This window comes from Anguilla rostrata, chromosome 3, assembly GCF_018555375.3.
Source record: "Anguilla rostrata isolate EN2019 chromosome 3, ASM1855537v3, whole genome shotgun sequence".
Classification (NCBI taxonomy): Eukaryota; Metazoa; Chordata; class Actinopteri; order Anguilliformes; family Anguillidae; genus Anguilla; species Anguilla rostrata.
This window is the reverse complement of record NC_057935.1, coordinates 41,401,429-41,425,093: the sequence shown is the minus strand read 5'-3', so window position 1 is coordinate 41,425,093 and position 23,665 is coordinate 41,401,429. Positions and strand designations below refer to the sequence as shown.

Sequence of the window (23,665 nt, the reverse complement as noted above, 5' to 3'; positions counted from 1 at the left end):
CCATGCGTATTATTATTATTTTTCTAATTAATTTTTATCAGGAACAAGACCGATTTAAAAAACAAAACAAAGAAAAAAACACCAAATGCACATTTGGACTAACTGTCACATTTGCCTCAAAATTGTCAGCCAACACTCAGCCAGTGTTCCACACACAGAGCAGGTCTCCCCACAGCCTTTAACTTGCCAAATGTGCCATAAGCCCATCATACCTAGGCCGCAACTGTCTACATACCAGTAGGGTCACACACTTAATGCCAGAGGTGACCCACATGGTGGGAAAGTTTCCCTTACTTTCTAAGTGTGGATAAGCACATGCGGCAAAGCTCTGGCCCAAATCCCAACAGCCCTGCCAGAAAAACCAAAACCTTCTTCAAAGCATTAGTGAGGTCGGACTCTCGTTTCCTGTTTTCCTCACCACCACTTTACATTCTATGCCTATTACTTTCCTACAAACAGAAAGCTTTCTCTATCTGTTTCCTCTGTGCTAGTGTCATCAAGGCCTCTTTTAGCACTCCAAAGTCCTGTCCTCTTTCATAATTTCCCTCCCCACCCCGATCCAGTTTATGTACAGCCGCCAATAATTATTTAGAATTATAATTACATTTATGAGTTAGTTTTATATGAAAATCCAGCTCTCTCCACTCATCTACCGGCTAGCTACGTTTCTGCAACTTTCTGGCTGTAATCTGCACGTCTATCGCATTCAACGTTCATAACAGTGCGAGTTGTCCATGCGAAGCAGTATTTCCAAAGTTTTCCTTTTGTGGAAATCGCTTAGTATGCGCTGCCCAAGTTCATTTGGTCGCGGTAGTGTTTAGTTTCAGACTGAGAATTACACACTTCTTGTGTGCGTTAGTCAGTGTTAATTAGCTAGCATGTTTTGATTGCCTATCTTTACGTGCAGAATTCGTATCCGTAATTTAGTTTGAACCTTAAGTTAGCTTACTAGAACCGTCCAGGACGAATATGCTGAACTCGATTTGAGTAAGAACAGCTGAGGTCCACCGATGGCTTGAAAGGGAGTTGAGTTCGAATGGGCGTGTATCGACGGAGAAAATGATACAATGACGCTAGCCAACTAGCTAGATTCGTATTTGAAGCTGTGACGTGCAGTAGCTAAAGCGGTTAGCTACCCGGAACAAATATGCATTTGTGTTCGTAAAACTAAAGAAGGAACATAAGATTGTACGTTGTAGCTCCTGACAACTGGCTAGCTAATTTGTGGCTCAAATAGGGTGCGTCAGCTTCCTCTGTCCAGACTGAACCTTTAATACTCAAATGAGTATCATTGAACGTACCTAGATAATGCGGGCAATGCAGTGACTGGAGGCAGATTGATTTAATCGGAGGTTCATGATTACCTTTGGATGATTGCATGTTAACTAGCAAACTGGCGTTTGGCTGGCACTCGGAATGGCCTAAGTAATTTCAGGATTGGAAACAGGTAACGTTTTGCGTTTTCTTTGTTCTTTGCACCAATATTATTCACCAGGTTTCAATATTATGACTTTCCGCTGACGGTGTAAGAGCCAATACTTTCCAGTTTCAGTGAAATTCACGTTTATATCCATTTAGCATTAGCCAGTAAATAGTGGGCGGTTACCCTGTACTGCCTCGCTGTGTTGTTTTCGATTTCGTTATAAAGCTAAGCACCACAAGTACGAACAGCCTTCAGTGGTAGGCCCCTATTTTAGCATGTTGTAGATATTATTGAATATTATGCCTTCTTTAAATTCGCAAATTTAAAAGTAAAGTTGGCAAACGAGCGACAGGAAAAATAAGTTGATATATGCAGTATCCAGTCGCCACCAACAGGTTGCACTAGTTACTTTTGTGCATGAGCAGGCGCCACTGGGCTTCTCACAGGAAAGCTCCATTTTGTGGCGGGTTTGTGGTTGTTTTCCTGTTAAGCTGAGACTGTTCTGTATGTAAACATACGATATGTATGCAGCTAGAAATATTACGTTTGAAGAATGAAGCTAGCAATAAAATATGTTTCTGTGGGTATTAAGCTCTCTTAAAACCGATTCTGGGCTTTGTGGATGAGAGGGGGAAATAGTTCTGCTAGTTGGCTAGCTAGTTAGCTACGTAGTCAGTGAGATGAGATGCCTTTTCTGCTATTAAAACAATGCTAAATGCACATGCAAGCACGGATAATAACGGCTCATCTAAATGGTAGGAGACTTTATTTGCTTGTTAAGTTCATTAAATGCACTAAAATGTAACATTTTTTCATGGTGGATTTGGGGCAATATAAACAGATTTACGGAGCTGTTTAGCTAGCTGGCTAGCTGGCTCACTTGCAAGCCATACTTCGAAATGGTAGACTGCTAACGTTTAGCTAGGTAGAAATCTGTTCTTTTGAACTTGCAAGATATCACAGTAGTACACTCTTAGACAGAAAACAAAATGTTGACAAATCACACAGGTAATTGTAACCATAGTATTTACTGTATATCAAAGCAAGAATGAGTAGCTAGTATAGCTAACTGAACGTTCATAGCTTGCCAGCGAATTAGGCGTTTCAGCTTGCTTGCGAGATGTCAAAAAGATTAGTGCTTGTCATATCGTCATTGTTAAAATGGGAGAAATTAATATTTAGTCATTTCAGTGAGTAGCCTTGCTAGCTAGCTGTCTGGAATGTGTACATGAATAATATTGAGCAAGTTTATATAGGCATTTACTTCGAGGGTCCAGTACGTCGTAAGGCCCAACAGGGAGAGATCGATGTTTGTTGATGTTGTTTTCATTACGTTTTCGTATTATTTCGGCCTGCCAAGTTCAGCGAACCATTTTAGCTGATTATTCAAGTTATTTTTTTTAACGAAGCCTGCATTAACTATCGTTGTTTTCATGTTTCTCTAACATTCGCCACTCCGTGATTTTTCGAGATTTGTACAAGCGGAATGCCCCGATGAAATACGTCACCCGACTACTTTATTCGGTAGTGCAATCCACCACCCGGCCCACCTCTTAAAAAATTCATGGCAAGCTCTTGTTCTTGGGACACTTTCTAAATAATGTAACTAGGCTATATGTTAGGGCGTGGCGCAAATATAGGTCTCATGAAACATGGTTCTTTCGGCCAACTGGCAAAAATGCAAGTTGTCTATATCCATATGCCATTTATGTGTTGTGGCATTTAATACGCAGTCAGTTTTGCAAATGGCATTCATTTATTCAGATATTTACCAGTCTGATAAAACATGATGGTGAAGTTGATTTTGCCAGGCCAAAGTACTCTATTTTCTATTGTTATTTTGTTGGCCTAGTGCTTAAAGGGGGTTGTAACCCAATTTGTGTTGTATTGACCTAAATGCACTTTCCCATTAAAACTGGAAGTACATTGCACTTTTTGGTGTACCAGCCAAAACACTGCACAATACGGAGGGACATGTCATAATGCCATCTGCCTGCTTTGGCAAAGTGGAAGTAAGAGTGTGGCTCTCATTTTGTCAGCACACTTGGAGTGTGATGCACTTCCGTCTTTACTGTTCTGTCCACTGTGCTGACACACCGAAATGTTTGATGCACCTCTCGTGTTAGCTTGACAGACATTCAGAACCGCACATGGCAAAGCAAGTCACAGACAAGACCAAGAAAAAAACCTAAAAGACACGCATCCAAAACAATGTTGGTGAATGTAGTATAATGTGCCGACCGCATGGGATTTATTTTAAAATGCACCACTGTGGTAATTGGGTCAATCGTGATGATCCAGAATGAGTAGAAACATTGATCATTTTATGATGTGTTTTAAAAATAAATTCTTGGTTATTTGGCAGGTACTAATGCAGTATGCAGATTCTGTTGCCTCAACTGTTAGAGCCTACAGTCATGACACATTCTTTAATGGTCCATTATGTACGTTTGTTGTAAGAACACTTTGGTTCATATTCAGTAAAATTTCTTTCAAATCCTGACAGTTATCAATAAATTGCAAGACCTAAGGAAAAAAATCCCCATGGTCCTAAAATCAGCCACTCCAAATCTTAACAACCAAGCAGGACCACTGTCTGCCCTGCCTCCTGTTGCGCATTCACAGCACTGTCAGAGCAAACAGGGCGGGCGGGGCTAGGGCTACACAGATAAGAGCAGAGCAGAAGTAACATTAACTAGACCGCCAAATGACGCAAAACTCCGGTAGGCCTACTGCTTTGTCATCTTGCATTTAGAAGTTTCAAAACTATATTTTTACTCTGAATTTGGCATTAAGACATACAGATTTGGCATTAAGACATACAGACAATAATATGAAAACCTCAAACAGCCCAAAATTAATATTTTTGACAAACTTTGATTTATATGCAATTGGTCATAGTGACTTCCAGCTGATTATGACGGAATGGGTTACATATAATTTTAATGGTTTTAAGCTCCAAAAGGCAAGCTAGCCCCAGCGTTTCCTCAGACTGATGTTACTGAGACCTTGGCTACTGCTGTTTTTCACCAGTCACATTTATGTCTAGGCTACTGGAGATTTGTGTAGTTTTGAGGCTAGCAATCTTGTCACCAGTCGCATCACATCAGCTGCTTTTGTGGCTACAAGTTGTTGTATTGGGTTTCATCTGATTTTACTCAGAAACATGTCTTTGCTTTCATTATCTAGGCTATATGTCTTAATGTCAAATTCAGAGTAAAATATAGTTTTAAAGATTTTAAATGTAGGATGACGGAAGGTAGTTCCGGTGTTTCACGTTGTTTGGAGGTCTAGCTGAATCTGATTTCAATTTTAAACCAATTAAACAGAGCCTGAACCAATTTGCAAAGACGGTGCAACTTCCCTGTGTGGGTATGTTGACTCATCCATGCGCCCTTTAGCCATGATTCTTGGTGTTTCTACCGAGTATTGTGTTGGCAGCTGGGCGTTTTGTGAATTGAAATGTCAGCCGGAAATGTTCAAGCCGCCTGTAGAAGAAATTGCAACACCTGTAAGGCAATTTTAAATAGTCAGTGCATTTATTGAGACAATTTGGTTGTAAATGTCACAGCATTTCAACTTCCAAATTTTGACTGATTCAGAGTTTGTGCAACTTTAGATATGCTAAATTAAATTCAGTAGAGTCCACGTAATTGCATAAAAGAATGAGACCGACAGAGTGGCGACAACCACGCTTGTGACTCAGCCGTCCATTATGGGCGTGATATTCAACGGAAACCACCTACCATTCTAAATTCTGGCAGTTTTGTGCCTTTATAGAGCAATTGTTGGTTTATTTATGAGGCATCTGGCACCTTTTAATGGGTATTTATAGATCATTATTAAGGCTGGGTGTTTTTCATGAGTGTCACAGATTCTGTGATTTTTTTTCTCCATTTTTTGGCAGTTCAGTGACTTTCAACAGTTTTTGTAATTTCCATGATTTCTTCCGTTTTTAGTGCTTTCCATGATTTTGCAGCAGTTTTGGATGCCAACTGTTAACCTTATTTTAGCCTACAGTGTTTTTGCATAGGCATACATTTTTAAAAACATTGCCAAATGGTGGGGGGAAAGTGCAATGTATACAGATTCTGGAATCCACTGGGATTAAGATTCCTGTCCTTGTCAGTTCACAGGGTTTCTCCTGCGTCCAAATAGGGCTCAGGTGGTGACTTTGAATGAGAGCGACTGCGGTCGGTCTGGCTTTACTGCCGCTGTCAACTTGATGTGTTGACTATATTTGGCTACATTTGGAATGTTCATTCCTGTGAAGTGTGGAGACCACACCAATGCACTGAGATCTATCATCTAAGTTATACAAAATGAAATGGGTGGCAAAAATAAAAAATTGGAACAATTTGAATATTTGTTACACATTAAGTGGCAAAATTGAAAGTGGGAGTATAGCCTATATTGAAGGATTAACACATTGTAAGAGGTGGAATAGTGGTATTTGGAATTAGGCTATAATGTCTTGAAATGCGTTTCATTTTTGTCACTAAAAACGTGGGGTTTAATAATTGTTATGGGTTTTTTTTTGTTTGTTTTCTTGTATAGGTGGCTTAGGCAGCTTAAAACAATGCTTAGGCGGACCACCTAAGACATTTCATTGCTGGAAAAACTCTGAATCAGATTTCTGAAAACCCCTGCCAACAATATAAATGCCCAGCGCTCCTTGCCCAATAAAAGTAGAATTCAGCGACAAGAGGGGATCCATCAAAGACCACACCTAGCAATGCACAACATTTTGTACCAAAACATTAAAGAAATAACACAGGGTAACCGTGTTTTATTTTAGTAATGCCATTTGAACTTCTATGATGGTGGTATTGTCGAAAAATAAATTCAGCTGATCCACAAATAAATGTAGCTGGTTCACAAATAGCAATAATTGGTTCTCAAATGTTTTTTTTTTCACACACAAACAAATCTCTCCTGGAAAATGACTCTACGTGCATTTATGCATTGTCTGGTGCATGTGGAATCACATTTATTTGTGTATTTTTCAGACAAACCTAGCAGCACGATTTACAAAAAAAAATCCACAAATAGTTTTTTTTTTCCCCATTGAGTCGAATCCAGCCAATCATATTTTAAGACATCCTCTTGTTAAAACTCACTTTACTCGAATCACAGCACATATGCTCAGTTCAATCAGTTGAGAGGAGTTGACGAAACAATTTTTGACGGCAATCATGGCCATGCTTAAAGATGTACAACATATGAGTATCATCTGCTGTTTGCTAGTTACAACTTATAGCCTACTTAATTTGGATAGTTAGCTGGCTAATTTGCACACTTACTGAATACAGTTCTAGCTGAAGTCCCTCAATGAAATACCGCAAATAACATCTTCCTGACATAGTACTTAGCCAACAGTCGCTAGCTAGCTACCGTTAGTGTGTGTCAAACTGGTTCAAACTGCCTAGCTATCGTTGCCTGCAGCACTATAATGACACTAGCCCCGTATTTTTTGTTTTATAGTGAGTGTTTGTGCAGGACCTTAAGGAGGAGGTAGGGCCTTAACGAGGAGGTGGAAAGCGCCACTTGGGCGCGAGTCCAGATAATTGCCTGGGACCTGTCGCCAGGCCAGCCTAGAACAAACAGCCTACAGCCCTGGCACATATTCCCTCTTCCTCCGTTTCCTTTTTCTACTTGGCGCCCATCAACCTCCCTGTCCTCTGATGCCATAATGACTCCGATATGGAAAAGGTTGTATCAAGCAAGACAATTTTCCCATTTTTATTGCTTGCATGTGAGGTTGTCGTCAATATCACATTCAAACCTGGAGTCAGTTTTTATCCCTAGCAATTAGCTGGACTAGCACCTGAGTGGCACTTCATACCTCTGGAGGACGTTCCTGCACCAACATTTTTTTACTTTTTACCCTGATATTTACAAATCTGCGATGTATCCCAATCGCTCATTGCCCTTTCTACAATCGGCACGACAGTTCTTAGGACTGTCTTGGCAAGAAAACCTTTTGAACTGGAATTTTTAAAAATTGAATGAGGGATGCAGGGTCTGAAAAAAAAACTTTTTGTTCACTGTGTCTGGTAGATGAAAAAATTTACCAGACACTTGGACATTTTATCAGACGCCTTTTTTTCACAGTAAGAAAATGATAATCACAGAACCGCGCAGGCATGCTTTGTAAAACAATTTTAAAAATCTTTATGAACGAATAGATTTCAGAATGCAATTAAATGGGCAAACAACAGTAATTAGCCTACAATACTTTCTTTTTTTCCTTTAATCCAGGCAGGGCTACCAAAGTTAGAGCTACATCTCTAATAAAACGCATGTCACTCGAGTGTTGTTTTGACTTTTTGGAGATAGGCTATATAGACTGCAGTCAGCACAGAACACGACTTGAGCATCAAATTCAAGCCATTCGCGACACTTGCCGTCAACAAGCTTTCTCTCTTCATTAAAAAAAAGTTTATTTTATTAAACTCGCTTTGTTCTTCTTCATCATTATCATTTGTCTTCTATTCGACAGGTTTTTTACCCCGGTGATGTCGCCATATTTTATATACAGCCGATTAAACGTTAGATAATTTTAGCTATGGCTTTCAGAAAAACGTATTAGCTTAAGTTAGATTACCACTTGTATTATTGTATGTAACTAATTCAAATGTTACTGTTCAACTGCTTTAGAATGTTGAATTTTGTAGTGCATTGATTTTTAGAACTGTTAAAAGGCCAAGGTCCCGTTGTTGAAAAAGTAATGTAGGAACATGTATTGACCAATCAAATTGGAGTATTCAGCCAAGCCGTTTTATACAATTGAAATGGTAGGAATGCCATCCCGCCAAGCTCTGGCTTGGTGGGGCGGCATGCCCCTTATACAGTATGGCACAATACAGTGTCTAGAGTGCTGTAATGTAGTATAAGCACAGTCTAAAACAGTGAAGTGCAATACGTGACAGGATAGTGCAGACAGAAACATTGTATAAACTTAATATATAAGCTTGTGTTGGGAAATACAGTTAATTGTGAATTTGGACAGTATGACACAGTACCAGTTAAAATGAGGAATGGGTTTCCAGACTGAGCCTCGCTTGTGACTGGACCACAAATAGTGATATGAGGCATAACAGTGACAACAGTTAGAATCAAATTCACAGTAAACTTTGTCTAATCTGGCTCTTGAAGTCTATGCACTACTGTAAATGCAGTGAGGCATTATCTAGAGTTATGGCTATATTCTGCAGGAAAACTCCCAGAATTCTTCTTTTAGTATCTTAGCTAAGTTACATTCCCACAGAGATATCAATGGCTCTTTGGATATGCTGAATATTAATAATGCTCAAAATCTTGGGAATTGCTACTTTCAGAAGACTTCATGGTGTTGGGATAATTTTGGAATAATGGAATAGAACTGTTTCATTTTCCCATGGGGAACTTCAGATTAAGTAGTCAGCATGCAATACAATAAATCAAGAAATAGCATTTAGAGAGTCCTTCATTTAAATCAGGAAATGCTAAAATATATTCAGACTAAATCATGAAATTAGATTAAACATTAAATGATCTGTGTTATTAATGAGGCAAACAATTGTTGGCACAAAACTTGAGTACTTCATCCTTTATCCTGATTGCAATGTCTCAAACGGATGATTCAGGGGATGTGAGAGAGAGCCCATTATACTTTCCCCTTTCTTGACTGTTCAAAGTTGTTTCATGGTTCTGTGTTGTCCTTTTGATCTTATTACATGGCAGTGTCATCCTGTCCAGCTTATTTTATCTGAGGTTATTTACAGAGCCAAACCAAGGAGTTAGGCTGAAGGTCAGTGCTTAAGTCAGATTAATATTTATATACAGAGCTCCTTACCTGAAAATAAAAAAGGGACCTTGGAATATTTAACTTTTTTTGCAATTACCTTTTTTGCAAAGGAGGCAAAATTGTTGTCTAATCGACAGCAGTTTGGCCAGGTGATTTGTTGAGACCCCAAAAGCACCGTAATGAATGTTGAAAACAGCAGCATATGTTTTGACGAATGGGAGCAGTTGTCGAGATCAACAAAATGTGGGACAAAGACCAACAAATGTGGGACAAAATCTTTAATTGGTTTCATTGTAGTTACCATTTATCTTATACTGGGAAGTGAGACAGAAGAACATAAATGAAAAGAGAGGGTGGGAGGCTTGCAGGAGGAGGCCTGAATTTGCACCCAGGTGGGCCTCTCCAACTGTAAATCATACCACAGCCAATATAGATTTCTAAAATTGGCTGCTCAACCGCATGAGTGAAAATTTGGCAGGACAAGACCACCAAGGGTTTGAGGTTTCTGGACATATTTTGCTTTGTTTCTCCCGATTCCTAATAAAATCTGAATTTTTAAAAGAGTTCAGGTTTTAATAAAGTTCAGTTAAAATAAATGATATCATTGGAATGGTGGACTACTTGAGGAAGGTATTTGTGGAGTATAAATTTTAATTTGACTGTTTTCATTTGTAAGCATAAATACTTTACGTACATTCCAAAACATTTTACATATGACTAAGAGGGAGGTGTTTGATTTGTTTTCTACTTTGTCATATGCAACATTACTGCATCGCCTGAATAATTTTTCTCGGGTTCGTATAGGTAACCACGCATTAATTTTGATGGCAAACATGGTGTCACTTCTGAAACTGATGCAGTGCTGCAGCGTGTGTATGTATGCATCTTTTTGTAAAGCTTGTTATTTCTCTTTCCCACAGGCTCAAAATATGGATCACGATGGACTGAAACATAGCAATAAGCAGGATGAAAGTTTGACCCTTGTGAATTACAGTGATAGAGGAGCAGAGGGAGCCTTTCAGAGTGGTGTGAGCAACACCACGCTGGTAGCTGCCAGCTCGGGGGAGCCTCAGAGCAAACTGCAGCCTGTGTCTGGAGAAGTCTCCAATGGAATGGGCAGCAATAACCCTCAGGAAGAGTTCACCGCCATGTCAACCTCCATGGGACTCTATGTGGAGGAGCCAGACTCTAAAGCCATTGGGAACGACCAGAGAATGCAGCTTCAGCAATCTCCTGGCCTTTTTATGCTAGGGGAGAACTTGACTCGCTTAGAAGCGAGCATTGCAGACTTTAATCGCTCCACCTCTTCCATGGATTCCCTGATAGGTGGAGCGGACCCCAGTCTGTTCCCTTTGAAAACTGAGGATTTCTCTCCCATGGACAGGGGGGAGATGGACTTGGAGCAGGACACCTTTGAGCATGTTGGGCGGGACTCAGATTTGAGCCAAAAGCTCTTCAATGATAATACTCTTGACCTTTTACAGGATTTTGAATTGGCAGGCTCTCCTTCACAGCTGAACGAGTTCTATGTTGGCGACGATGCTGCACTTCTCTCCTCCCTGGGCGTTGATGATTCCCTATTGGGAGACATTAGCATAATGAAGCAAACCAAACCAGTTGCCTGTGGCAATGGAAACAGCTGTACGAATGTGAATGGCGCAGACCAGCAGCAGGATAAGAGTGAGCCGGTGGTCAAGATGGAGAAGGATGCATACATCCAGCTGTGCACTCCAGGGGTGATCAAGCAGGAGAAGGAGAGCAAGCGCTACTGCCAAATGAGCGGCTCAGACGTGCCCAGCCTCCTCAGTTCCTCAGTTTCGGATTGTGCCATCAGCACCACGGAAGGACAAAGCTGCCCTTTTGGAGTTAATGCTTCTGTAGTCACTGTGCAGCAGCAGGACCAGAAGCCTGTGTTCAACCTGTACCCGGCACTGTCCGCTGTCGGAGAGAGTTGGAATAGGGGCCAAGGGTTCGGGGAGACCACTGGAATACAAAGGGCAAGGGAAACCCAATCTGGTTCTTCACCTTTCCCTGTTAACTTCATCAGGTAAGAAATGACAATGATTGGGCTTAATATTTCAGTGTAGCATGTTACGGTTTGACGTCCTTAGTAGTGAGACGCTGCTGCTATGAATGTTGGGACATGCTTTGGCCAATGAAAATGCTGAGTGGCAGTTAACTTTGAATGACTTTGGAAAACAACTAGCCACAGTGGCTGGTGAGCCAAAAAGTTAATGTCAATCTCTGCTTCTACTGTCTGTGATTGACAAAATCACGTCACATGATCACATGGAAGCTGTAAGACCTTGCTGCAGATCGGCGGTTTTATGAATTCCTAATGGATATGTAGTGATGTTTTTTTTTTTTTGGTAGCATTTCATGTGGCCCCTGAAGGTTGGTGTTTACTACTGCATGAGGTATGATTAAAGAGATTTTAAAAAAGAATGAAAGCCGATGGGGCGCATGGTGGTAATGGTTGTTGCTATGTACTATGTAATGTAATTACTACGCTTATAATATTATCTATGGTTTATTGCCCAGGCCTATTGAATTTCTAATATGGAATTCCTTTATTAAATATAATCATCCCGTGCAAGTATTGCTTGATAAATGCAAGAGAACAATAAGTTAGATCAGGAAAACTAAACTGAGCCTGTTAAAAAACTGTGACTCAGAAAGTGGGTTTTCAGAATGATTTGCAGTTAGAAACTGCGAGCACTCTGTGAGCTGAAAGCCTAAGGTGACTTTCAAACTTGGTTCATTTGGAGTGGATTTTCCTCAACCATGGCGCATGTACCCCCTTTCAGAGTAGAAGGGCAAAGCATGTGTAAAATAACTGTGAAAATAAATGAGAACGGTAAAAGGCTAGTTTATAAATGATAAAAACCTCAAGAACACAGTAGACAAGTTAAAAATAGTAGTATAAATAAATAATAAAAATGGATACATAAATAAAAATAAATTAAAACCAGACTATAGTAACAAAACGTGTAAAATAAGGCAGCACTTTGAGAACAGCTATAGAAAAAAACATTTAAGAAGAATGTTAAGTTGTCATAAAGGCAAGATGAAAAATAATTCAATGAAGAAACGGTATGTCTGTAATCAGAGTTGTTCTAATTAAAAGCCAAGGTAAAACTATGGGTCCTCAGTTGTTTAAAAGTATTCACAGAGCTTTCCTGTCTGATTTATAATGGTAGAGTCAGGTGTTCGTCAGTCATGGTGCATGAAGATAGAGACTTTTTTGTGTTTTCTTTGGGTATTCTGTGTAAGCGGACCTTAGCAGATCTGAATGCTTGACTAAGAACATATTCAGACAGGCAGTCTCAGATGTCTGCCGGTGCCAACTCATTAAGAGCTTTAATATATTAACAAAACCTCTAAAATACAGACATTTATTGAAAAATTGAGAAATTCTCAGTCAAAAAATAAAACTAAAATCCTGAGCACAATAGCAACAGACAGGCTTAATTCCCAATAGCTCTGCATTATATGTAGGAAAATGCAAGAAATGATGATACAAGTTGTGTTGTATCCCCTACTACAAGGCTGATTTCCCAGGAGAGAGAAAAGGCTGTTAAGAAGTAAAATATCCCAAATATGCTTAAAGATAGGCCTACAGGTTATTTGTCAAAAGCACTCAAGTTTGCTGACTGCTTCTAACCTTGTTTACATGAGTCACCGCTTGGCTTTTTCTGACAGCAAATCTAAGCGAAGTTTCCGAGAACTCGTATTATCCAGAGATTCCACCTGTAAAAAAACTCAGATTCACTGTAATGCGTCAATGTAGGCCTACATTAATGAAACTAAGGGAAAATCTGAAAGTAAAACTCTGGATGCCAGCATAACAGGGTGAAATGACTCATGGGCATCCCCCAGTGGCTTGTTAAAAGCAGCTGTTCCCAGTAGCATTAGTGCTTTCCAAAGGCGATGTGCCACACAACCAACAAGCTTAACCTCTTAGCGCAAAGCCCCTAGTGGTCAGCACGCCGGCATGCCGAGATTACTAAACTCAAACATTCGGTGCTACTGCAACCAAAGTGTGAGTTAAAAACAGAAACGCGTTGTTTTAGTTTCATTAGTAGACGATACACGACAACTATGCCGAAAACAGAGTTTCGCAGACCCACTATTGTCGCTCTGGTTCGTTCATTTAACACGCACCCCCTCCCTGCAGTCTCATCTACAAAACACCCCCCACCCTTGACATAATGGACAATATTGTCTATCTTGGCATTTATAAAAATATTCTTTCACCACTAAAAAATCATATTCCGTCATAGCAACAAGATAAACCCGACAGTAGCCCTAAGATATGCCTATACAGCAGTGAAAACGCTGCTCACTGAATAACGAAATAAACGAGAAAATATTTTTAAAAATGATACCATGTCATTCTACAGTCAATATCTGGGACTAAATATTGAATAAATATACAACCTTACTGTTGGTTTCACATGTAGAGATGTCCCTTTTGAGACTGCGTGGTCATATTGTCTTGGACAATCCATTTGGGAAAACGCGCATTTGTGATGCCTGGGTATCTTCCAAAATAGCTGTGCGCAATACCACACCTATTGTTTACAGTGTCGTCGCCCTTTTTAGTACAGTCTGGCTTGATTGACAATTCAGTTATTCAGTATGTGAGAGTATAAGCTTTCTAACGATGTAGCCTATAACATGTCTAATTCTGCTTTTGGAATAGCGTTTTATAGGTCAGCGTAACAGAAACTATTCTTAGCATCGCAATCACTTATGCATTCACTCTGTGTTAGCAGAAAAATACTCTGCACCTAACGAAACGTGGTTAACGATATTTCGTAATTTCTTGGAAAATACTATTGTTATTGAGTGGCTTGGTGACATTTTCACTTACAAACTCTATGGGCAAGGATTGGCAAGATTTGGCTTGTGCGCTAAGGGGTTAAAGGGCTTGATAGGCGGTAGAGTCCAGAGATGGAAAAGAAAGTGGAAAAGATAGAAAGTTTGTACTTGTTGAGGGTTTTTCAGTATTTTTTTAATTTGGCTGAAGCTTGGTTAACGATTTCATGGAAATTTTAAATTCTTAGTTTGAAACGGTATATGATTAACATCTCAATTTTGACATTACAAGGGGCCAAATGAGGACTGAAAGTGAGGTCACTTCTAGTGATTAGCCTAGATCAGAAATTTGATTCACAACTTCGGACCATAAGGTTGCATTAGAATAGAGCTACCCAACCCAGTTCCTGTAGGTTTTACATTACATTACATTACATTACAGGCATTTGGCAGACGCTCTTATCCAGAGCGACATGCAACAAAGTGTATAACCATAACCAGGAACAAGTATGACGTAACCCCTAGAGAGAAGTACCGGTCCAAGTGCAGGGAACAACCGCATAGTTCAACTTGGACCCTGAAGGTTAAACTGATTAACGCTAACAACGAGAACGGCAACAACGCAGTCTATGGAAAAAATACAAGCAGTAGTTAAGACAGTTAATGCACCTAAGTCACCTACGAAACAGCTTTCAGTCATTTACAGGGGGGTAGGGAGGGATGGGGAGAGGTGCAGCCTGAAGAGGTGAGTCTTCAGTCGTCGTCTGAAATGGGTCAGTGTCTCAGCTGTTCTGACCTCCACAGGGAGGTCATTCCACCATCGTGGGGCCAGAACAGACAGGCGACGTGTTCTGGAAGTGCAGGTGCGAAGAGGGGGAGGTGCTAGGCGTCCTGAGGTAGCAGAACAGAGGGATCTGGCTGGCAGGTTTTCACTCCAACCCTAACAAAGTACATCTTATTCAACTGCTAAAGATCTTGTTGAGATACTGATTAGTAGAATGGCGTGCAAAATTAAGTTTGGAATGACAGCCTTAACGATTGTTGATCTCCAGGACCAGGGTTGGGCAGCCCTGCAGTAGAACATTTTCCTTTGCAAAAATCTCTTGGTCTTTTTCATTTTAAATTAGGCCCATCCCCTGTAGATTTCTTTCATTACTTTGCTTCTGCCATTACTGCCCCTGATTAGTTCTGATTGCCAGTGCTTACTTCGTGACATGATGCAACTTGTGTTTTTTAATGCTTATATACAGTACATAGGTGAAATGATATATAGGCAATCCAGGAGGTTACCTCGTGTGTCTGCCAAGATGTGACAACACAGGTGCGTTGTCATATGATGTAGCCTACATAGTGGGGCTGTCAAACTCACAATTGGAATGCTATTCGAATTGTGCGGGGTGGGGGGAATGACAGTCAAGTCGAAAATTAGCCTAACATTCGAATGTGAAAGAAAAAAATGCAGCTTGCCTTACTGAGCTGTCTTCTTTTCAATTTGTTATGTTAAACCAAAAATAAATCTGCCGGATCATATGGGTAGTTTCTATGATGTTACTTGATGGACACGGCACTTTCATTTAATCCCCGGTTTGGAAATAAGTCTTTTCTTTCGCTGGGAATATAAGAGATGGTCCCCGACCTCTTCGCTAGTTGATCATCTGGTGTTTTTGGCAAATAGGCCTAACATGCGGGCCTGACATTGGCATAACATGCTTCACCAGTTTTACCCTTTTCGTTTTCCACGCTAGCATTTTGGGTGTTCTAGCATTCTGACAGGATAACGTTAAAACTACGCTAATATTGGGTCCCCCTCCAAAAAATAAAGAAGGTACTTTCCAGTTTTTAATGGCACTTTATTGTAAATTATCCATTCAGCTTGGGGTTGACATAAGTGGCAATTACACATGCAGGCAAAAAGATTAAAATGAGCAACAGTTTTATTTATTTTTAATTACATATTTTTAGCTATGCGTTTCGTTAGGACATAAAATTGCCTGACATTTTAATCTTTTTGCCTTGCATGTGTACTTTCTTGCCACTTAGCTATGTAAACCCCTGATCAGGATCACAATTCTTTAGTCACATTTCTCAAAATTGTCTGCCTTAATTTCATTTAGACAAAATGATTATAAAAGTTTACTGTATGTAGATTAGGGATGTGAACAACATGTTCCTGACCATCATCTAGTTGCTGTCTGAATCCGATTAATTGTTTTTTTACTGTTTGATGTAGGATGCAACTAATAAAAATGTGCCACTACTTCACTCAGTGTGGATCACAAAATTAAAATATTAAAAAAAAAAAATTAAGAATAAGCATTGCTATATTTTTTCCACAATGATTGTATGCTGCTTCGCACACTGCACTGGTATACACACAACCCAGTCTTCAATGAACTGGCAATTTATAGGCTAGTCATATAAGACTCAGTATAGTTAGTGCTGTCTGCAATTAGATGGTTATCACAGCTTTGTCGAACTTGGAATGGTACGGAGACAGGCGGCAGTTTCCCCTACATTCAGGTCAAGCTGCGGTGGGTTTTGGCGCAACAGTGCACCGCACAGGAACAGAAACAAAGCCTGCTTTTCTGCATTCACGAGAGAGAGTATAGTGGAGTCCATTTTTCTCTCTGCCCTTGATTATGGGGACAGTTTATAAGCATCCAGATGCTTCTACCCTCAAGCCTTTGATGCTGTTTACGATACAGCTCTATTTACAATTGGCAGCGTTTGGTACACGTCACTGCATCTTGTATAAAAACGTAGGTTGGCCCTCTCTTTCCAGAAGGTTTTTATTTATTTATTTATTTATTTATTTATTTCTAAAGCCCTTTTTTGTAAACTACCCCTTTATCTGTCATCACTTTTGGTTTAGAATTGCAGAAATCACTACACACATTCTCAGGACTGCCTAATGCTCCATGTAGCCTACCTCAAGCTAACACAGAACTTGGGAAAACGGCTTTTAAATTCTATGCTCCTCATACTGCAAAAAAATACAGAAACTTGATTATTTTAACACTAGGAAAATTTAACTGAACCTTGTTAATTTGGATTGTAATTGTTTCAATTGATGCTTGTTATTATTTCTTTTCATTTTCTAATATTTTTGAAAATTCTTCTTGATTTTATTGTACCTCGGCACCATTGCAAACGAGGGTCCCAGCCTCAATGTGTCACTGAGCATGTTAAATAAATAAAATAAAATAAATAAATATTCAGGCTTAATTAACAAATGCCAGTAGGTCCCAAATCCCTTCACCTTTTACCATGCTTACTGGTTACCAGTCTAGCAATTAAATCTGTTGTGGTTTCAGCTGGACAGCTGCCACACTGGATGTTTAGGTCTTAGGTGGGTTAGTGTTGTAGATGTCGAAGTGGTAAGCAAATTTGGCAGCACATATTTTGCACTGAGCAGTGTTACCGTTGAGCTTTTCAAAATCATTCCACATGCAGCAGTCTTGCAAGCTGGCCATCTTTTCAACTGATGGCAAGTAACGTTAAAGTGAATGACAAGCCCTGCCACCCCCTCTATTACCTATCTATAGCAGTAGCCTAGGTAACATTGGTGATCTTTTATTTTGAATGGATTGAGAATTTTAGAAAAAAAGGATTTTGGATATTTAACATTAGCCATAGCTTGCAACTGGCAATTAACGAATCAACAAATTCACTGTTCACCTCCCTAATGTTGATCTTAAAAGCCATCTCAAATGTTCATGAACCCCCCCACCCCCCACTTGACTATGTTCATGTTTATGTTCAGATAAAATGTACCTGTGCTAGATATGTCTCTTTGTATTGGTTTCCATCTTGTGGACATGAAATTAACATAGCCCCAAGAGTTTTTGGCATGTAATACAACATATAAAATTGTCATATTTTGGAATATATTCAAAGTATGTTTTTTTTTTTTTTTTTTGGAATATTATTTTTGGCCAATGTTGACAGCCCTAGTACATAGCAGTGTAGCGAGGCTTTGCCCACCAAAACCTGTTAATTTACTTTGATTTTATAGATTACTGAAATTGAAAACAAAAAAATTAATGACAATCATGAGGCACAGGAATCATTTATTGATTAGTCGCTCACAAATTAATATCTTCTGTCTGGCCTGAGGTCCAGTATCATTCTTCCTCTCCCTGATAAAATGTGTTTTTTTATGACATGAGACCTTAGACTGTCAGCAGAAATGAATAGCGACTGTGTTTTCACACACAATCCAGCAATGTTAACTGCTCTCAGCCATGACCTATTTTCTGTCTGTCTAACGTCAGAGCTGCATAGAGAAAAGGAAGCTCAACAGAATGCCACTGGAATTATTTTAAGACTTTAAATGGGAATAGCGATTCTTAATAGCCATTAACTATTAAATGCAGATTTTATCCTGTCATGCACAGCAGCAAAGAAAAAACCGTTTGGGCTGGACAATTTTGGAAGTAATTTCATCTGTGTTTTTATATTCCCCATTATTATTGTTGAATATTTCCTAATCTTGCCAGAGATTATTTTTTTTTTTTTTTTTTTTGTATTCGAATGTAAAAAAATAAAATAAAATAAAAATCTCCCTATGGTAATTTCAATGGATCTTGCTGACCCTTTAACCATATTACTGTATGTTTTGTAAACAAATGGCTCAGAGTCTGCTAGTATGTTATTTTGAAGCCTTTCCTCTCTTTTAATGTATTTCAGTTCTGCAGCCAGAACAGCTGTCGGCGGCTCTACACCTTCCGCTCCCGGAAAGCCAAGTGGTCCAGCTCACAAAATATGCCTTGTGTGCTCAGACGAAGCTTCAGGCTGCCATTACGGGGTCCTCACCTGCGGGAGCTGCAAAGTGTTCTTCAAGAGGGCTGTTGAAGGTGAGCTTTAGACACATGCACCAAAACACAGTTCAGAGCTTTTCTCCCTTCCTCTGATACCATCTATTGAACCCTTTGATTTGAATGCTCAGAGCCTCTCCTGTGAACTGGTAGACCTCATTGAAAGGAAGCACGAAACAGACGACAGCATCAGTTCTTACAATACTTGGATTTTTGTGGATTTAGTAACAGGTCTTTAGTATTAAGGATTATGCTGACATAATATTCACAGATGTGTTGCATTACCTATACCCTATTGCTGAAGTGGATCACTAGCAAATTTGTAGCCTGTAAAATGTTAATTTACAAAATTGCAGCTTGATAGTGTTTGCCAAGCTTAGCTATGTTTTCAGTACATCACAATGACTGGCTGACTTGCTTTACAGTGCATTTGTGACTGCATTAGCTGGTTTCAGGCTTAAGTGCTTTTTTGTGCAGTGCAACAGTACCTTAAGCAGTAATCAAATATTGCAGAATGTAGCCTAATTGAGATGAGCAACATGGGGGGGGGGGGGGGGGTATGTGGCCTTGAATCCTCTTAAATTTTGGATTTCCTTTGCACATTGCCAGGTACATTTTAAAATATAATTTTCTGGGGGCTGCTGGCCAGCTCATCCTTTTAAGGCACTGTGCTAGTGCATGAATAGGCCTCACAGTTTAGTATTGAATCTGGTCTGTGCCAGTGCCACCTGAGTAGCAGCCTTGCAGGACAACTCTCCATTGGTAATAGCAGCACCCGGGGATGGGAGGGTTTCGGTCAGATGGATAATCAGACTAAAATATGAAACTTGCATGAAATTGATCTTCTGTGTTGGCTAACCAAATTAGTTTAAACTGAAGGTCTGCAGGTTTAGCGGCATGATTTGGATTTCTGCTAAATCCCCAACAAAAGTTAAAATGTAGATTTTTTGGAGTAAGATGGAGATGGTAATAATATCGGCTATCATGGTTATTAAGTCAAGCTAGTGTGTGAATATGAATGCTTAGCTTCATGTGGATGGAACTAAGGGCATCTGCATCCAACAGATTCAATTTATTAGTCTACTTGTTTTGCCAGGTGGATAACATTACTGCTTTTGCCACATCTGCTGCTGCAGAATTATTAACCGTTTATCTCACAGGAGCTCCTGGTTTATTGGGACGTTTTGTTTTTGTGCAACCAAGTAAAGTTTATTTGAACCATAAGACCAATAACTTGTACTGAAAATTCAGCCCTTGTACATCAAGCACTGTGCCCCAAATGTTGATGGGAAGGTGGCATTGTGGAGTGTGGAATGTTACATTTGATGAATCCGTTCTTACATCTGTTCTGTAGGACAGCACAATTACCTGTGTGCAGGGAGAAACGATTGCATCATTGACAAGATCCGCAGAAAAAACTGCCCAGCTTGCCGTTTCCGCAAGTGTCTGCAAGCGGGAATGAACCTCGAAGGTGAGTGCTTCTTCCTGTCAGTGGGCTGCGGTCTGATGTAGTTGACAGAGCTTAAAGTTCGGCACTATTGTGGATGTTCGGTGTACGGCTGTTTCTCGATTGATTAAATATTTTCTTGGCTTGTAACGCAATTTCAACTAAGCAGCAACAGTCACTGCACATTAATTTTTGTTTAGCAAAAATAGCAAAAATCTCTGTATAAATGAAAATTGCGGCGCAGTATGTTTTGCAGAGTATATTTAACTAAAATGTCCACTGATTATGTTACATTGTTACTCAGCACTGAGCAGACGAGACACCAAGTGAAATTAGCTTTAATTGGTCTGGCGCCATAGTCCGCTCCCTCATCTCTCCCTAGCATTTGCAATTTCCTTGCCCCCAGTGTGATACTGAGAGCCCGAAGTAGGTTTTTCCTTAAACTATACATTTATTTGCTACATGTTGCTGTTTAAAACAGCAGGAGTGTAAAACAGTTCGCAGTTACGTGCGGATTTTTGTTAATGCATCTATGGAGTTTCCCATTGTTCTTAGCATTTAGCTAATCGATAGTTGAACAGCAGTTCATACATGTTGTTTGATTCCTGAGACATGGAATAGCTGGTGTTGTGTTGCATTTGAAGTTGTATGCCAGTCATCATCAGTAAACGTGTAATTTGCCCTTGGGCTCCGGATGCTTCTCAGAAGACAGTTAGCCATCTGCCTAGCTATTTCTCTTACTTTAGTCGCATTCAATGAGTGCAGATTAAGCGAAATAATCAGGGCAGTGAGCTCTTGCGTTTTGGGCCACCGTTACTGTTAGTTGTATACTGTCTGATGTAGTTTTAATTATCCATATTGTGTATGAAGATTATTTTCCTGTTAGAAAGTGCTTTCCACAGGCATATGTGTGTGGAGAGGCAAGATTCCATTGCTTTTCTCCCTCTCCTAATAGCCTGTAGCCATAGGTCTCTTCTTTTGGGATCTTTAATCGGACATGACAAACTTGCAAAACACAAATTGGGGGTATTTCAGTCCGTTGGCTATGCAGTTCACAGCACTACAAGTTTTGGGCATTTTTGTAGTTTTTGTTTGTGTTCGTTCTTCGTTGTCTTCCTCCTTCCTCTTTCAGTGTTGTTGTTCTCTCCCCCCCCCCCCCCTTCCAGAAATCTTTTCAGGCTCAGAATTGTTTTCTTGCTTTAACCCCCGAGTTGTTCTCTGAAGGGCACCTCTGCAGCCTATCAGAGAGCTGTCCATCTGAACATGTGACTGCTTGCAGGCAGCCTTAACCCATTAAATGCATGATGGCCTGTACTTATCCAGACATGAAAGGCAGCTTCGTTGAAGGTAGTCATTCAGCCATCAGCGGTCAGTGCTGCATTTTGCTATTCAGTTAAACGTGTGACGCTCAACCTACCTTTCAGGTATGTGGGTAGTTTCTGCATGTGCCTGTGCCGAGTTAAATTACTCTTAAAGGGCTCTATTTAAAAGAACAACCAAATACATGTCCAATGGTGTACTTTTCAAAAGAAAATGGCAGAATTCCACTCCGCAGCATTATAGTGTAACAACTGCGTACTATTCTGGTGTCAACTTGCAGCTCGGAAAACCAAGAAGCTGAACCGATTAAAGGGAGTGCAGCAGGCCCCTGCGGAGCCAGTCTTGCCTCCCCTGCCAGAGGCCCGGCCGCTGGTGCCCAAGTCCCTGCCCCAGCTCGTGCCCACCATGCTGTCTCTGCTCAAGGCCATTGAACCTGAGACCAGCTATTCTGGCTATGACAGCACCCTTCCTGACACCTCGACGCGCCTCATGACCACACTCAACAGGCTGGGCGGGCGCCAGGTTATTTCTGCGGTCAAATGGGCAAAGGCCCTGCCAGGTAAGGACTGTTCACTTTGTCCAGCCTTGTAACTTAACCTTCACTTGTTTGTTTCCACACACCTCCAGGTTTCCCACCACTAACTAGTACTAGGCCCTCTGTCTGGCCTGTCACTGGGTGAGTCCAGGTCAATTCGACACACTTTTGGACTGCATCATCACAACTTTTAATCAGATTTAACATGGTGATTTGGTCTTCTGAGGAACCCGTTATAAAGGGAGATATGGGCTAACGAAGTTTGGGCTAATTAGCATGACTCTTGACTTTTACTTGCTATGTCTCTATTACTATAGGTCATAGAGAAAACGTCTTTTACAGCTTTCTTATCTTTTACTTATGTACTACAGTATGTTCATCCAGTATTGAAGGTAACAGAGGTATGAGTGATCATAATTTATTGAAAGTTCTGCAAAATGACCTCTGTCAAGATGGATCAAATTTTAACCAAAGTTGTCGTACAGGTTGTAATGTCATCCACACCTTCAGGAAATTTTTTTTGTTGTTGTTGAGGTTTCTGAGATATCGTTACTTATCTGAAGTAGCATCACGTCACTAATTCCTTACAGTGTTGTTGAACAGTAGTTAATGATCAGTGCGAACAGACACAGACTGACAAATGTAATTTCAGTTCCAGCTGTTTCTATAAAACGAAATCAGCCTGCCAAGTCTCATTATAATGTGTGGCAATGTGGTCCAAATGTTTGTTGAGTTGCCCTGGACTCACCCGAGGACAGCTACATCACCTCTGCCCTACCCCCCAGAATTGATTCTTGTCCGACACCAGGTCTGAGTGGCAAGAGATGGCCCAGGGTAAGAAAGTTAACTGTAATGTCAACCAAGGAACTGTCCATTTTATTACATGCTCATTTTATGTCCTTGTTTGACACCTTGGACTTCTGTGTTGACTCCTGATTTAGGGGGCAATACTGTAAAGAGACAGACACACAGTTGGGAATTACAAATTGGCAATAATTGGTTATGAAAGTTGGTTCCAAATGTTCTGAGAATAGTGCTCCACATTGATAGGGATTAGTTTAGCACTCCATACTGGTGGGGTTCAGTTAAGCGCTCTGTACTGTGCTCCCTACAGTGCTCCCTACTGGTAGAGTTTAGTTTTATACTCCATATTGGTGGGGTTTCATTTGGTGCTTCATGCAAGGGAGGTGGAGTCTCATTGTTCTTTCTCTTTTCCCTTAGGGTTCCGGAACCTTCATTTGGATGATCAGATGACGCTCTTACAGTGCTCTTGGCTGGTCCTCATGTCATTTAGTTTGGGCTGGAGGTCCTACCAGCAATGCAATGGAAGCATGCTCTGCTTTGCCCCAGATCTTGTTATTAATGAGTATGTACAATATTGAATACAGATGTTACCATTATTCTTTTAATACTTATGGCATATTGGCATGGATATGACCCTTGCCGGTGCCTGCTTTAGCTAGTAGTCATACAGAGCACTGCATAATTGGCCATATCCTCATGTGGGGACTGT

At 40.3% G+C, this 23,665-nt stretch overlaps 1 protein-coding gene across 1 annotated transcript in view; it reads left to right on the top strand.

Moving 5' to 3' along the window:
- The first annotated feature begins 1,710 nt into the window (after window positions 1-1,710).
- The window catches only part of nr3c1 (nuclear receptor subfamily 3, group C, member 1 (glucocorticoid receptor)), a 30,723-nt gene continuing 8,768 nt past the window's right edge, over window positions 1,711-23,665 (top strand). Inside the window, exons 1-6 of the mRNA XM_064327629.1 lie at window positions 1,711-2,178; window positions 10,133-11,259; window positions 18,723-18,889; window positions 20,205-20,321; window positions 21,898-22,176; window positions 23,374-23,518. Of these exons, the coding sequence (XP_064183699.1) occupies window positions 2,176-2,178; window positions 10,133-11,259; window positions 18,723-18,889; window positions 20,205-20,321; window positions 21,898-22,176; window positions 23,374-23,518 (1,838 nt within the window). The 5' untranslated portion in view covers window positions 1,711-2,175. The remainder of the gene's footprint in view (window positions 2,179-10,132; window positions 11,260-18,722; window positions 18,890-20,204; window positions 20,322-21,897; window positions 22,177-23,373; window positions 23,519-23,665) is intronic.